This window comes from Arvicanthis niloticus, chromosome 1, assembly GCF_011762505.2.
Source record: "Arvicanthis niloticus isolate mArvNil1 chromosome 1, mArvNil1.pat.X, whole genome shotgun sequence".
In the NCBI taxonomy this organism is placed as follows: Eukaryota; Metazoa; Chordata; class Mammalia; order Rodentia; family Muridae; genus Arvicanthis; species Arvicanthis niloticus.
In genome coordinates, this window is record NC_047658.1 from 44,319,552 (window position 1) to 44,334,098 (window position 14,547).

The 14,547-nt window shown below is 36.5% G+C and overlaps 1 protein-coding gene across 5 annotated transcripts in view; it reads right to left on the reverse strand.

Moving 5' to 3' along the window:
• Mctp2 (multiple C2 and transmembrane domain containing 2) overlaps nucleotides 1-14,547 on the reverse strand; it is a 219,887-nt gene that overhangs the window by 75,360 nt on the left and 129,980 nt on the right. For all 5 annotated transcript variants that reach the window (XM_076935826.1, XM_034495257.2, XM_076935828.1 and 2 more), the window contains 3 exons: nucleotides 4,068-4,169; nucleotides 2,662-2,736; nucleotides 620-739 (listed from right to left, as the gene is read on the reverse strand). In XM_076935826.1, coding sequence (XP_076791941.1) covers nucleotides 620-739; nucleotides 2,662-2,736; nucleotides 4,068-4,169 — 297 coding nt within the window. The remainder of the gene's footprint in view (nucleotides 1-619; nucleotides 740-2,661; nucleotides 2,737-4,067; nucleotides 4,170-14,547) is intronic.

The window sequence follows — 14,547 nt, forward strand, 5'->3', positions numbered from 1 at the left end:
ACATCTGCTTAGGAACCAGTCCCTTTACAAATGAGAGAGAACGAGCCAGGGATGTCAAGCAATGGTGCCAATGAAGGTGTTCTGCAAAGACTCATGGACTCTCAGTAACAGACTCAGGAGCTGTTACAATCTCTTACAGCTCTTAGTATGCTCATGAGAAGAGGACAGTGTTCTGATAAAATTCATGTATACATGAGTGTTTCTCAGTTATGGTATTGAGCCCCATTTTAATTTGCCGTGATCTACTGTATCTACAGCTTGATGTGGATACATATTTGCAATATTGAATTTTTCAATGATTTGCTGATAAATTAAAGTAGAACCACTTAGTTGTAATTTAGTCATACTGTTTCTAGCTGCCATTTTTGGAAAATATTACTGGCCAGATGAAGACTATATAAAAATGCTTCAATAACACCACAGAAATATATAGATACTGGTTCTTTTAAGCTCAACAAGAAATGATATATGGGTAGTTTTTTAATAATTTAAAGGAATTCTTATGGGTAACTTTTACTCAGATACAGTTTAGAAGGGTTAATCTCATATATTATTTTTAGAGAGATGAATGCATGCAAATAAACAGAAAATAATGTGAACATTAAAAAAAAAATCTTACCACAAATGCTATTGTACTCCTTAGTGTGGACTCCCATTGGAAGCAGCTTTTGAAGAACTGTACTGTGTTCCATATTGCCATGGTGAGTCTTTTGACTCGGTCTACATCTCTCGATAATATCTGGTTTGGAAAAAGATGGAAAACAGACAGATTTGATTTACATGCTCTGGATATTACCTTAGATCAGCTGCTGTAGCTGTTTAAATCGTATTATGTACAGTACCAATTAAAAATATATAAAGTCCTATTGTCATCCATAGGCGACAAGCACATCCAACCTGTGTTATGGCTCATTTTATAAAAGAAAAACAAAAAGCTTGTTTTAATAGTGTTCAGTACAGAACTCAGCTGTCGGACAAGAGCTGCAGCAACCTGGCATTTGGTATATGTGAATACTGTGGGCATGCACATACAGGGGAGAGCACATACACATATGTGTGTATACATGGTGTGGCAAGGGGAGAGGGAGAGACAAAGACAGAGACACACAGAGACAGAGAGAGGCAGAGACAAAGAGGAATATAGAGACAGAGCAAGAAAGAATAAAAAAGAGACAGAATTGGAATGAGTTGTTATTTAGTATGGATGCAAACGGAAAGAACACCAGTAGGACAGGCCTAGTATTATCGCTTTGTTAGTCTGAGAAGTGTAGTTTTAGAAATGGAATACTCAGACCCGCCATTTCCCAACTCTACTGTCTTCAACATACAGTTCAACCTTTCTCCCAAAGTAGGATTGGCATTGTCGTTATCCTTACAGGCGGTTATGAGAATGCATGTCTTTAGAGAACTGCCTATCTATCTTACAGTAGGTGGTTTTAAATATTTGTTTCATGAATAAAAAATTCAACTCTGTAACCTAGGGTAACCCAATGTTGTGCAGCATTGAAGGAGGGTCCTGACACACCCAGGGAATTTAGCCCTAGGTCTCCCCTCTATTCTCAGAGCCAAAGCCACCCCAGTGGTTACATTGTTTTGTAAAGGAAATGTCTTTTCTCCCACTGGGAGGCACAGTATTTTGATTTGCTTGCAAAGCTGCCACCCTGCCTACCTCCACTTAGGTTTTAACTTTCAAGTAAACAGAGCAAAAGACAATATAATAATAATAATAAAAATAAAGACATAGACTCAGATTACACACAATGACTCAAATGACTGTGGTACCACAACCAAAACATTCGGATACTTTCCTCCAAAGGACAGCTAAGTCCCTTCCCCAGCAAGGTGCCCAGAAGTTCATGGGAAACAAAAGAGAAGATGGCTTTATATTTAACTACTTTGCGTTGTGCACAGCTGCTCACCCCAGAGGAAGCTGTGGAAGTAATAAACACTTTTAAAGGGGGGACACTTTGTTCTTTGTTACACAACTGGAGAGGAACAATGGGTACTGGCTGAAATTCTGGCCTGTATCTAAAGAGGACAGGGAGGGGCTCAGAAGAAAGAAATGCAGAGGTCATGGGTTTTTTTGGTTTATTGTTTTTCCCCCTCAGCTTTAATATGAAGATCCTCCCATAGTCCTGGATCTTTACTTTTTGTTAAACTGATAAGAGAAGAATTCCAGACAATGAGCAGAAAGAGACAGCTAATTCCGTATGGGGTAAGATGCAAACACACCCAAAATTTAAACACAGGGAGTAAACTCGGGGTCCTAGGGGAATCTGAGGCTAGAAGCTGCCTCAGATCCCTGGGGAATTCCTTCATCCAGTGAACAAGCAGAGAGCACTTTCCCTCAGCTGTGGAGAGGAGGAAAAAAAAAATGCCACCGAGGAAAAGGACAAAGACATTGAGGGTGTTATTTTAAAGAACAGTTCAGCACACTGCAGAGCTCACACTTCCTCCTTCCTCCCAAGAATGTGGTTTAAGCCACTCCCACTTGTCATTGACCTGGCCCATTTTTTGAAAACACGAGAAAGAAATGAGCAGTCCAGATGAGAAAGGAGTGGGAGAGGAGAGGACAAGTGAAAAAGAAGCCAGCCATGACTAAGAAGTACTTAGATGCAGGATGCTGAAGGTACTCAAAGGCCATTGGTGGCCACTACCTACCTTTTTGGACAGCTTGCGGTTGTCTTCCACAAAGCGTTTTTCTCTTGGACTGAAGGTCCTGATACTTGCTTTGACCTGGAAAAAAAACATGGTTGTTACAAGGGCAGCATTCAGACTTCATTCTCCCTCTGAGTTGCTGAGAAAAGATCACAGAAAATGAGACCTTATAACCCACAAGTGATAGCCATGGACCAGAAAGTGGTGGGCCTAGTCATTTTTGGACAGTTTCCTGAATTTCAGGGCCATACAGTCCCTGGCAAGCCAGGTTGGACCATGGATACACTTGTCACCACTTGGCTAAATCCACTGATGTATTTCAAACCAGGACCAACACTGAGCTTCCTACATTTTCATGCTAAACTAAATGATGAAAATTTCTCCTCTCATTTTTGAACTAAAGTTTCAGCAGTTGTACCTCAGAGAGGAAGGGCAGTTCTCAGTCGATAAAAACATTTTCACAGACCATCCCATTACCTCCAGTGACCTGAGAAAGCATGCAAATGGGCCATGGTAGCTCGTTTACAAGGAGAAAACTAACCCCCCCCCCCCCCCCCGGGGAATTTATTGACTTACTCAAACCAGCAGAGTGAAGAAACCTTTAAAAAAAAAAAAAAAGAAAGAAAGAAACACAAATCTACTTCCACTATGTCCCTGTCTATTTTCCACCTGAGACCTCACTCATGTCTGGGATGAATAACATAATCTCCATATAATCTATACACAAGTGCTTCCCAGAGGAAAGCAGTAGATTGGAAGAGGTCACCTCTCCTCCAAACTGTACAGATGAGCATTTGAGCAGAAGAAGAAGAAACTGGGAAGAATACACTCATATTGATGACTTTACCCAAATTTCAGCATTACTGAGAATTTGAGAATACAGAGGCATATAAAGAGATATGAAAGCTATGCTACACATTGTTTTAGAGACTGCATAGCTTGCATATCATAGAATAAACAGATATACTATATATTGTATGTAGATTATATGTGACATAAAATTTATGTTTCTAGAGTTGATTATATTTATGTATAATGTATTATCTCTTCATGTAATCTGTAGATGACATATATATGTCATATATATCTATATCTATCTATCTATCTATCTATCTATCTATCTATCTATATATATATATACATGCATGCAAAGGCTACTTTTTCCTTTGTTTTTAATTATTCCCTTGACATTTAGACTATTGAGAATTTAAGCTTCATCAATCCTGCTGGCTCAACTGTTTAAAACCTGGAACATTCAACATGGATTTTATGACTGAAGTTTAAACACAACCCCACCCATTCTCAAGCTTCACTTCTGAAATCTTTGACATTAATCTGAGTCTGAACAGGCTGAGCACCATGTGTTTTAAGTATTGAAAAGCGGGGAGGCACATCCTGAGGGCACTTACCGGATTATATATGAGGTCCAACTCTAAGTAAATAAGCCCTTTAAAAGCTTGCTCTAAATCTTTATTCTTCAACACGTAACAATTTGGTTGTCCATCTCTAATCTGTTAGGAATAAAAGGCAAAGTATATATTGGTGCTATGTTCTGTGTGTTTTAAATGGCAAAGCCAAAACTAACTTTGACAAAGTTGGAAAGGTATTTAATTTTTTTTTTTTTTGCCTCTGTGAAAAAATGTATTTTACAACCCATTTTGTATCTACTAACATGATTTGGTTAGTACACTGGTCTCATTTTTTACCACTCTATGATTACATGTGAAGTAAATATTAAGCAGGTACTAACTGAAAGATTAATCAACTTTTAATTTAGAGTGACATTATAATTGATTGGAAGACAAAGTAACAACCATCAGCTTAAAGTGGTATGTTGACATAAACCTAGTGGTACAGATTATGACTTAATAACAGGAACCCTCTTCCCCTCCAATTCTGGAGACTATATTTTTCCATGGACTCAAATATAATGAACTTTCTCCAAAATTTCTGGCCAATAATCCTAAAAATTGTCAAGTCAGGAGGAAAATAATGAGAGTGGAAAACTGTTATGAATCAGAAAAGACTAGGGCTCTAGGATAGTTAAATGTATGTATTACCATGAACTAGTTCCTGGAAGAGAAACAAATGATATTAATAAAGAACCAGATAAAATGCAAATGAGGACCCAAGTTTACTTATTCATAGCATACTACTGTTAGTGATGTTCTGATGGCGGCAAACGTAACATGTAACGTAAGATGCTAACACAGGGAAAAAAAATAGAGAATTCTGTTTTCTCCACAGTTTTACTTTAATTATAAAATCATTCCCAAAGAAAATTAAAGAATCATAAGGAAATGACTAAAAAAAATTATTTTTATTATGAAGCTATCAGTGGTTTTCTGGGCCTGAAACAATTCAAATTAATTAAATCAAAACTTAGCTGAAGTTAAGGTCAAGGTCCATAATCATTCAACGTGCCTATACAACTTTGACAGCACCAAGTCCCTCTGGCCTCCGTCCTGCATGTCACAGTATTTCCACGCACTATGCTAGCTGCCTGCCATTCCCAGAATGTTTGATGTCTAAGCAAACCCTTCCCAGGCAGTCTAGAAAGCTCTTGGCTCAATTGAAAGCGTGAAAACTAAAGAATTGCTTGTTCTGTCTTCAGATTGAGGGCAGCCATGCTTTTTGTACAGAGCCATAGTGGTGGATATGCTGATGAAACCTGTGGTATTTAGGGAACAAGCTCTACTCTAAAAGGGCCTCAGCACAATTTGAGCTTATCAGACATTCTCTTTGTGACTGTAATGCTTAATAATTCAAATAACTTGGGAAATTGGAAGGCCAGGAATCTGAGCCATATTTTAAATGACTATTGCTGTCACCACAATCATTCACACAAGTGTTCTTATAAACACTGGTGGAAATGCATTGAGTAAGTCACGGTGGGGAAACAGCAATTCCACTTTAGAAGGGAGAGGTCATCTTCCTTCCCAAAGCACCCCACCTCTCCAATTGAATAGCTTTCATACGGAAAGATGGCTTTCCTGGTCAGTGGCTGAGAGGAAGGGGGTGCCCCATAAAGTCCCAGCTTCCTTCCTCAACGGTGTCCAAACAGGATTCTCAGCTTCCGCTCTGGCACAGAGTCTCACTTAATAAATTGTGGGTGTTAAAGTTGAAAGACATAAATACAAAAACAGCATGTCAATTTGCCAAGCTGAAGTACTTCCAACTTCGATTTGTTTCTGTCCTCAGTTCTTGTAATGTTATCTTAAAATTTCCATGATTTCTTAAGGGCGAGGGAAGGTCAATAAAAGAACAAGAAGTGTCCATATAAAAATATTTCGTAGAAGGAGGTTTTTTTTTTTTTTAATTTGGTAAATGACCATTTCCTGTTACTCAATGTCCCTACCATTGTGTCAGCAAAATTCAGAGTCCATGTAGGAACATTAAAGATATCATCAAAAACAGAGATACAATGTAACATTTACTACTTTAATAGAAAATTAAGTTAGAATACACAAATGTTAAATGTTTGAAAATTATTAAACTAAATACCTCTATCCCTCTTGAACATATATAAATATCACAATCCTTTTCCTGGATTAGGAATTAAATAGGAATTTGGCACATATCTAAATCTTTTTGGTTTGTCTGGGGTGTTTTGTTTTGTTTTGTTTTGTTTTTCACTGAAGCTTTATATTCATAAAAAATAGACAAAAAGTATTTAAATTTTGAAATCCAACAAGCAACTGACCAAGGCAGACACAGATACAGATACTTACACCCAACCAACGGACTGAAGTTGAAGACCCCTGTGGTTGAATTAGGGAAAAGATGGAAGAAGTTGTAGAGGTCAACTTCAAAGGAAGACCAGCTGTCTCAACTAACCTGGACCCCTGGGATCTCTCAGACACTGAACCACTAACCAGGCAACATACACCAGCTGGTGCAAGGCCCCTGATCCATATACAGCACAGGACTGCCTGGTCTGGCCTCAGTGAGAGAAGATGCACCTAACCCTTGAGACTTGAGGCCAAAGAGAATGGGAAAGCCTGGTGGTGTAGGGTAGGGTGGGGTTGAGGAGGACATCCTGTTGGAGCCTGGGACAAGTAATGGGATAAGGAACTCTCAGAGGGTGGACCTGAAGGGGGATGATGACTGTACCATAAAAGATAATTAAAGATAATGAAAAATTGTTGTTAAAACTGTATGAAGTCTATAAGCTTATTTTTTTAGCTACCGATGTAATCTCATGACATCATTTTACATATGCCCCCTTTTCAGGCTATATAATATTCAAAACAAAAATGAACTATGATGCTTTTACACATGTGACATCACTGTAAATATTGAGACTAGAATAGAAGAGAATGTTCTGGAAAATATTTTCCAGTTATATAATGTAACTGAACTGTCGATGCTTGAATAGAGGATGAAAAGATCTAAAATGCTAGGTGCATCTGCCCAACTCCCGTATGATAGTAGTTCATGAATACTAAACTTGCACATTGCACATCTAAGACCATACTCAGAATTTATAGTACAAGTTCTGAAGATTATTTTTAATGCTAAAATTTATCAATTTTCTACAACTGGAAAATTAAAATACAGCCAAAAGAATATTTAGAGGTGAGAATCTGTGTGAATTCTTGTCTCTAGTATTAAGACAGCTGAAGCCTAAGCTAAGATTTAAAATGACTGTCAGCTCATTCAGAAGAAACAATCATTTTAAATTCACAACACAAGGAAATGGGTCCTCGTGTTGATTTGGAGAGGCTTCTGTGCTTACATGTACTAAGATTGCATTTCCACCAAGCTAAAATTCTCGGATAAAACAATGCTAGCTAATATATTGAACTTCAGTTCTGTAAAATAAAAATCTTGAAACAGATTTATTATATAATCTTTATATTCAACTTTGTAGATAAGAAGGAAAATATTAGACCATAATTCAAGGAATCTTCATAGGGCAATACGAAAGATATGTAATTTAATTAGGAATATACATTCTATAATTGGGAATAATACTTCTGGAATTATTAGGAATAAATTTCTACATAGTTTACAATAATACTTTTTTTATCAGAATAAAATGAACATTTCTACCTACCTTAGATTATTTTCCATTCTGTGTGAGATATAAATCATCCATCTGGAGCATGGTAAAAGGTAACTCTTTGGTAATTATCCAAAGATTTTAAAAGCACCAGAAAAAGTCTGTTACTAAATAATAATTTGAGATTTGGGATCAAAGAAAAAATTACTATGAAAATTTGTGTTATAAGGCCAGCCCATAACTACCCATGAAGGGACAGAGAGCTTTGCCCCCTCCCACCCCCTTTCATCTCTGAACTGTGGCTCTGTACACATTGGGAAGAGAGGAAGTCACTTCCTTTAGTTGTATACCCTCTGCTGAGCCCACGGGGCCCCAAGGAACGGCTCCAAAGACAATCACACAGATGGCGCTGGTTAATCTTGGTGGGCCACAGTCACATGGGCAGATGTGAATGTGAAAGACAGATTTGTGCAGAGGAAGGAAGGATAAAAGGTGGCAGGGAGATAAGAGCAGTGTTCAAAAGTGTTATATATGTGTGTGTGTGTGTGTGTGTGTGTGTGTGTGTGTAAGTGCAAACAAATTAACTTAAAATTATCACTTTAATAAATATTTTAACATACACCATAATAATTCTTAAACTAACATTTTATACATAAAAGATTATTACCTCTGCTTATTCTTAAGCATAGTAAATATGACAAACTTTTTAAAAGTTGATAGATAAGGTTTTTGAGTCAAAGAAATGCTCTGTGCATGATTTTTAAAGCCATAACCTGAATGTAATGTACTGCAGCTAGGAGAACAAAGAAAAAATTTCCCAACTGTGTTTTTTTCCAAATAGCAATTATCTTTATTGTGATTCACCATAAAACTCTTTGATGTGTGATGTATTACCAAAGTTAATCAGGGTCAGTATGAAAGAGAGCTTAAGGAAGAAAGACATACATTTAACATCAAAATCCTGAGTAAAAAAAAAAAAAAAAGAATCATATTGATTCTATCACTATTTGACCTTCTAACTAGAAAAGGCAGAAATGTTCATCCAAATGTTGGATGTAAGGCTAGCTTCCTGTATCAAATACTATTCTCCGTTCCATGTGACATGTGACAAAAAAAAAAAAAAAAACTGACTATATCATGGTACAGCATCTGAGACCAGCCAAAGCACAAAGCACATGCTAAATGGCTTCCCAATAAATATGACAAGGAGAAACACATGGCTTGGCAAGAGGACAATTAGTACACATTATCTGATAGCACTTCATATTCTTCATGCAGCTTGGACTCAGGCGTGGGTCCAGTGACATGAGTTACAAATAGCAGGAGGGATTAGTATGTCCAGGAGGCTAAGCTTAGCCCAGCAGAGAGAACAGCTACTAGGGGACTAAAGGATCCCAGAACCCCTTCCTTGGCCCTCACACCACATCTTACTTCTCTCTAAGGCAGCTATTCTTGTGCCAGAAGGCAAACCCAGATCTGAACCTGAGAAAGGTCGCAAGCCTGGGAGGCTTAGGGCTTCTCAGCCACTCTTCCTAAAATATGAGCTATTTCCACACAAGCCATACAAATGATTCTAAATATTATGGGAAAAAATTAGAAAAAAATAACATGCATAAGAAAAATACAGAATTAATATCTTTGAACAAATGCATCTATAATTTGTAATGTAAATAATTATTTCTGTCTCTTAGAAAAATAAAGTATTCCATACATCTCAATAACTTTCTAACCAGAATACCTATTCTGAGCTTTATCTTGGATTTTACACTTACACTATTAAGTATAATTTTATGTTTGGATAATTTTGGTGTGTTGTAGTTATTATTTATAATTTCTTTAAAAACAATTTTTACTTAAAAAATTGAAATAGGATAGGTAATGTCTGAGGTAGACCTTTGAGGTAGATAAACTGAGTTCATATTTTAGTTAAACTTCAAGGTTAGATTAGATAGAATTGTTTAAAATACTTAGCTCCTCTGTTCTTGTTTCTTAATTCTTAAATTGTAAATAATAATGCTACATAATCTTAGAGGTGAAATACATGAACAGTCAGTCACAGTGGGGAGTCCATAGGAATTGTTAAATAGATGGCATATGTTTAATATAATTTCTTTTTTAATTTAATCCATATGCACAGAAATTATACTTATATACATATATACAAAAATATGTAAGAATATATTGGTAAAACCAGGGCCTCAGACAGCCTGGGCAAGTATGCTCCCACTGAACTATATCCCCCACCCCCCCGCCCCCAGCTATTTTTCCTTTACATTTTCATTTTGAACCAGGGTCTTACTAAGTTGCTTAGCTTGGCATTGAGTTCATCCTGCAGCCCGGGGAGGGCTTGAATTTGCCATTCTCCTGTCTCAGCCTTATTTGAAGTATACTGTTTTTGAGTAGATTTGATGGATTGTGTTATGGTTCTTTAAATTCACCCAGTCTTAAGCAACTGTAGGCTGTGTTGAGTTGTTGATAGATCGCTGCTTGTACCATTCATTCATTTCTGACTACATCCCCTTGATAGAACTGCTGAGTCATGGTGGGGTAGGTAATTTTAGGGTTTAAACAAGCATTAGCAGGTTGGTTTCCTGAAATCCTTTAGTGATTTACATTCCCGGATTTAACAATGAAGAGGGTTGTCTTTTTCCCTGCAGTTTTCAGCTCAGGGCATTTTACCTTAGAGAAATAAGCTGGTGTCTGGTACATATGTGCTCTTGTAAACAACCGATGAGTGTACCTTGTGAAATCAGACAGACTTAGACTCCGTTCCCATTTCTGACATTTTGTGGCTGTTTGGCTATACATAGTTACTTCATCTCTGTGAGCCCAGGGTTCTTCTTTAAAATAGATACCCAGACTATAAATGTATAAGATGCATGCATGTGGCATTCTAAACCATTTTAATTCAAATAACTCTTCCCAACAGCATTTTAAAGCATCCTTTTTTTTTTTTTTTTTTTTTCCATTTTATGATGAAAACCCTTAGCCAGGTTTGTTAATCCTGTTGCTTAAATTAACTGGAGCATTTATATTGTAACACAAGGTAAAGGAAGATGATGACCTGACTGGTCACAGTGTGCAAGGGCTAGTGGCTTCATATTTGCTAGTTCGCTTATTCTTTCAGTATACATGTAAGAATTATCTTCATATCAGCAATAAGTAATCGAAGACCAAGAATTCAAGTCACTGTACAAAGTGAACCAAGTTACATGAAATGCCAGTGGGTAAGTCTCTGATTTATCAGCTTGTTCTACATTCTTAAACACCAAGACCATAACTAGATAAAGCATTTTTGTGCTGAGGTTTTCTGTTTTGGATTAACTTTTCTGCCTGGTTGACTTGCCTTAGACTCAGTAATTAAAGACAATCCAGGCTGGCCACAAACTTGTGTTCATAGGCTATAATCCTGGTGTTTTGTTTTGCTTTGGTTTTGGTTTGTTTTTTATCCATTCCATCTTATGTCTTTCAATTTACCATAGCAATTGGTGTTTAGGCTACATAGGCTGACATCTGAGAATCTTAAAAATTTTGTCTCTTACTACTCCTTTTCCATTTGTTCACTGGGGACTAAGTCCCTTCCCCACAGTCATGCCTTTTGGTTTTTAGACTCATGGAGTTTAATAAGCATCACATGTTTGACCATAGGATTGGAATTATTCACTGAAGCATGGTAGGCTTGTCAGTGGATACACAGCTGAACAAAATTAATACCCTTTTCAGGATTCATTGATATCCCATAGTTAAGCAAGAAGAGGTAGAAATACATGGGCCCTTCCCAGATCCCTAATTAACTATTTACAGAATCTAGTCTTGTGCCATTTGCAGAACACTGCAGCTGCTGTGAGATTATGGCTACATTGTCTATGTTTTTTCTAGAAGGACAGCATTTTACTGTCCTCCTCATTTTCAGGCTGTTACTTTTTTTTTTTTTTTCTCCCTTTTCTACAATATTCATTCGGCCTCAATGAAGGTGGTACAAATGACTTATATAGGTCTTTACACAGAGACCCCTTATTCTTAGAGCATCAATCAGCCATCATCTCTATAGTCAAAGAAGCTTCTCTTATTAAAGTTGGGAGTACCATTTTCTCTTGGCCTAAAATTTCCACAGCTATGGGATTGTGAATCATGAAATGAGCCTTAATTACCATTAGAGTATAGTTGGTTACCTCCATAACAGTCATGCTCCTAACTGCACCAGTGGGTACATCTTGCTTGACAGGTTAGTATTGTAGTCCATGAGGTTCACAGCTGTAAAAGATCATTAGGCCAGAGTAGGCTGCATGAAAATGAAACCTTGGGAGCAGGTAGAAAACTTCCAGCTCAATTCCTACTGAATATATCTTGTGGGTAAAGTATGTAGGATCTTCAGTAATAAAGTCTTATCAAACAGTTCTGATGGTAATTGAGAGGAATTGAAAATAGCTTGCATTCTTTCAAGTGTCTGATGTTTAATTTATCTTGAAATTGTTGTTGTGCTTAGTGGATGAGCTAAGCCTAACTCTCTGGGCAGCTGAGTTTAAGGCTCTTACTAAATCTTTTGTCCTTTACACAGTGATGGCATGCTTCACAATTATTTAATGTTAAATGATCTCTAATTAGTCTTCTATCCTTAAGTAAATTTCTAGAATACCTTCACATAGACTTATACATAAATTTCTATTTGTTTTATGTTACAGTCTTTGGTGATCTTTAAGTTTTTATTTTTCTAATGAATACAGTTATTGATATTGCTTTCTTAATATATATCTCACTGATGGCTTATATTCTGTTACTTATCAACTATTTATGTTTACAGATATCTGAAATTATGAAATAACCCCCTTTTAAAACATAATGCTTTTTCCATATAATTTTATATTGCATGCATCCTTCCATCCTACTGTATTGTTTAAGAGTGCATGGGGCCATGAGACCATGGACTGAGACCTCTGAACCAGCAGCCAAAATAAGTATTTCTTCCTTTCTTTGTCTATGGCATATATTTTGGTCACGGTGCCAAATAAACAACTAATATGATTGATAAATGATTGGACTACTGTGTCCATAATCAAGAGTGGAAGTAGACTGTTTCCAAGTATTTCTTTTACATCTAGTGATGCTGCTGGAGAATGCCTCACTTTTAATATGTCATTGCTACCAATTACACAGTACCTTTCCTTATGTGGCGAGGAGCCCTTCTCATACACAAGAAACACACATTTTTCTGTTTCTTAAATCTTTCTTCTTGCTACAACTTACTCTAATTAAAAGAAATAATGTAATACATTTACCAGTTTTCACGATCATAATGCATTTAAATAGTAACTGGTAAATGTAATACATTTACCAGTTTTCACGATCATAATGCATTTAAATAGTAACAGAAGTACTCACGTCCTTGGGATTTGGGAAACATAATTAACACTGTTATTTTCCTGATGGCCGGAGAAGAAAATGCACAAAGAAAAGGTTAGAATCATTTGAAAAGTTTTCTAAACTTTTCATAACTGATAATTTTCACTAGGTGGCATATTCATTATCTGATATCCAAATCCCTCTATACTTTTAAAGATAATTTTCTTTGGTCTCTTTTACACATTCTTTCGTTCAAGTGTGGGACTGCCTTATAGTTCATTTGGAGAGAGTAAACATCTGCATAGCACTTGGGTCATCTTGCATCTCCTTCTACAACTCTGTCTGCTCTCTCGGTCCCTCGCCGAGAACTGGGGCTGGAATTCATAACTGCTTCTTGTTTATTGGGTCTCATTCTACCTACAATTTTTCTTTAACTCTTTAATGGTTTGCCAATTACACTAATATTTTAGGAGGCATACTAGTACTTGGACTTATCATATCTACTGCCTCACCGTTTGCATATGCTCTTTTTCATGTGTGCCGTTTCCTTTTGCTTCTCACATGCTAGGCAGGCATTCTGCCACTGCATTACGCTGTTCAACCTATTTTGAGGACATGTCTTTATCAATTTGTTTCTACTTTTCTTAGTCTTATTTATTCCTTTCTATTGAGTTGCTTAATTGATGTCCAACCTTTATGCTTTCTTACTAAACCAATCGAGGTACAACTATGCTTCTGGCCATGTGCATAGTTTTATGTGGTGTTGTCGGAAGTTTTAAGCACCCTCTAATTGAAGCCTTGCAATGTGCATGGACTAATTCAGATGTTTTTCTTTCATAGCCAGGTTGTTTGATATTTCTTTGTTTCTTCTTTGCTAACATATAATAAGGAGATTTCAGCACTGTAAACATACTAAAATTTCTGCCTCTTTGGACTCTATTGAGGTAACCTGAACCAAGGCATATGTATTTGAAATGTTAAGCAGTTTAATACATTTTCCAGTTTTATGCTTGGATAGACACATATTGCACTAATTTTTTATTGTCTAAAATTTGAGAGTTATACCTTGACTGTGTCTAAAAGTTATCTGATAATATGCTGATAGATATAAAGATGATCACAGGTGTTCTGCTCAGAAATTTTATGTTCTAATGTATCACGTGAAGTGCTCACTTTTAACAGACTTTACGGAATTGAGGCCTCATGAAGCCATGCAGAATTACTTTTAGTCTGTTTACATTTGGAGTTTTTGTTTATTTTGTTTAATTTTTCAGTGCCAGGAATGATAGAACATCAAATTCCCACTAAGTTATAACCCTAACCCATGATTTTTAAAAAATATTTAAAGCTGGATAGATGACATTTATTTTTATTCTAATCTTGTATATTAAGAAATATTTCCTCTCTGAAATAAAATATGAAATCTTCCACACACAGGGCCATGTTTCTTATAATCAGAGTAATAATTCATCCTGTTTTGAACTCTTAAAACATCCATTATGTGTTATATTTATGGCATGTGTCTTATTTATATCTATACACTA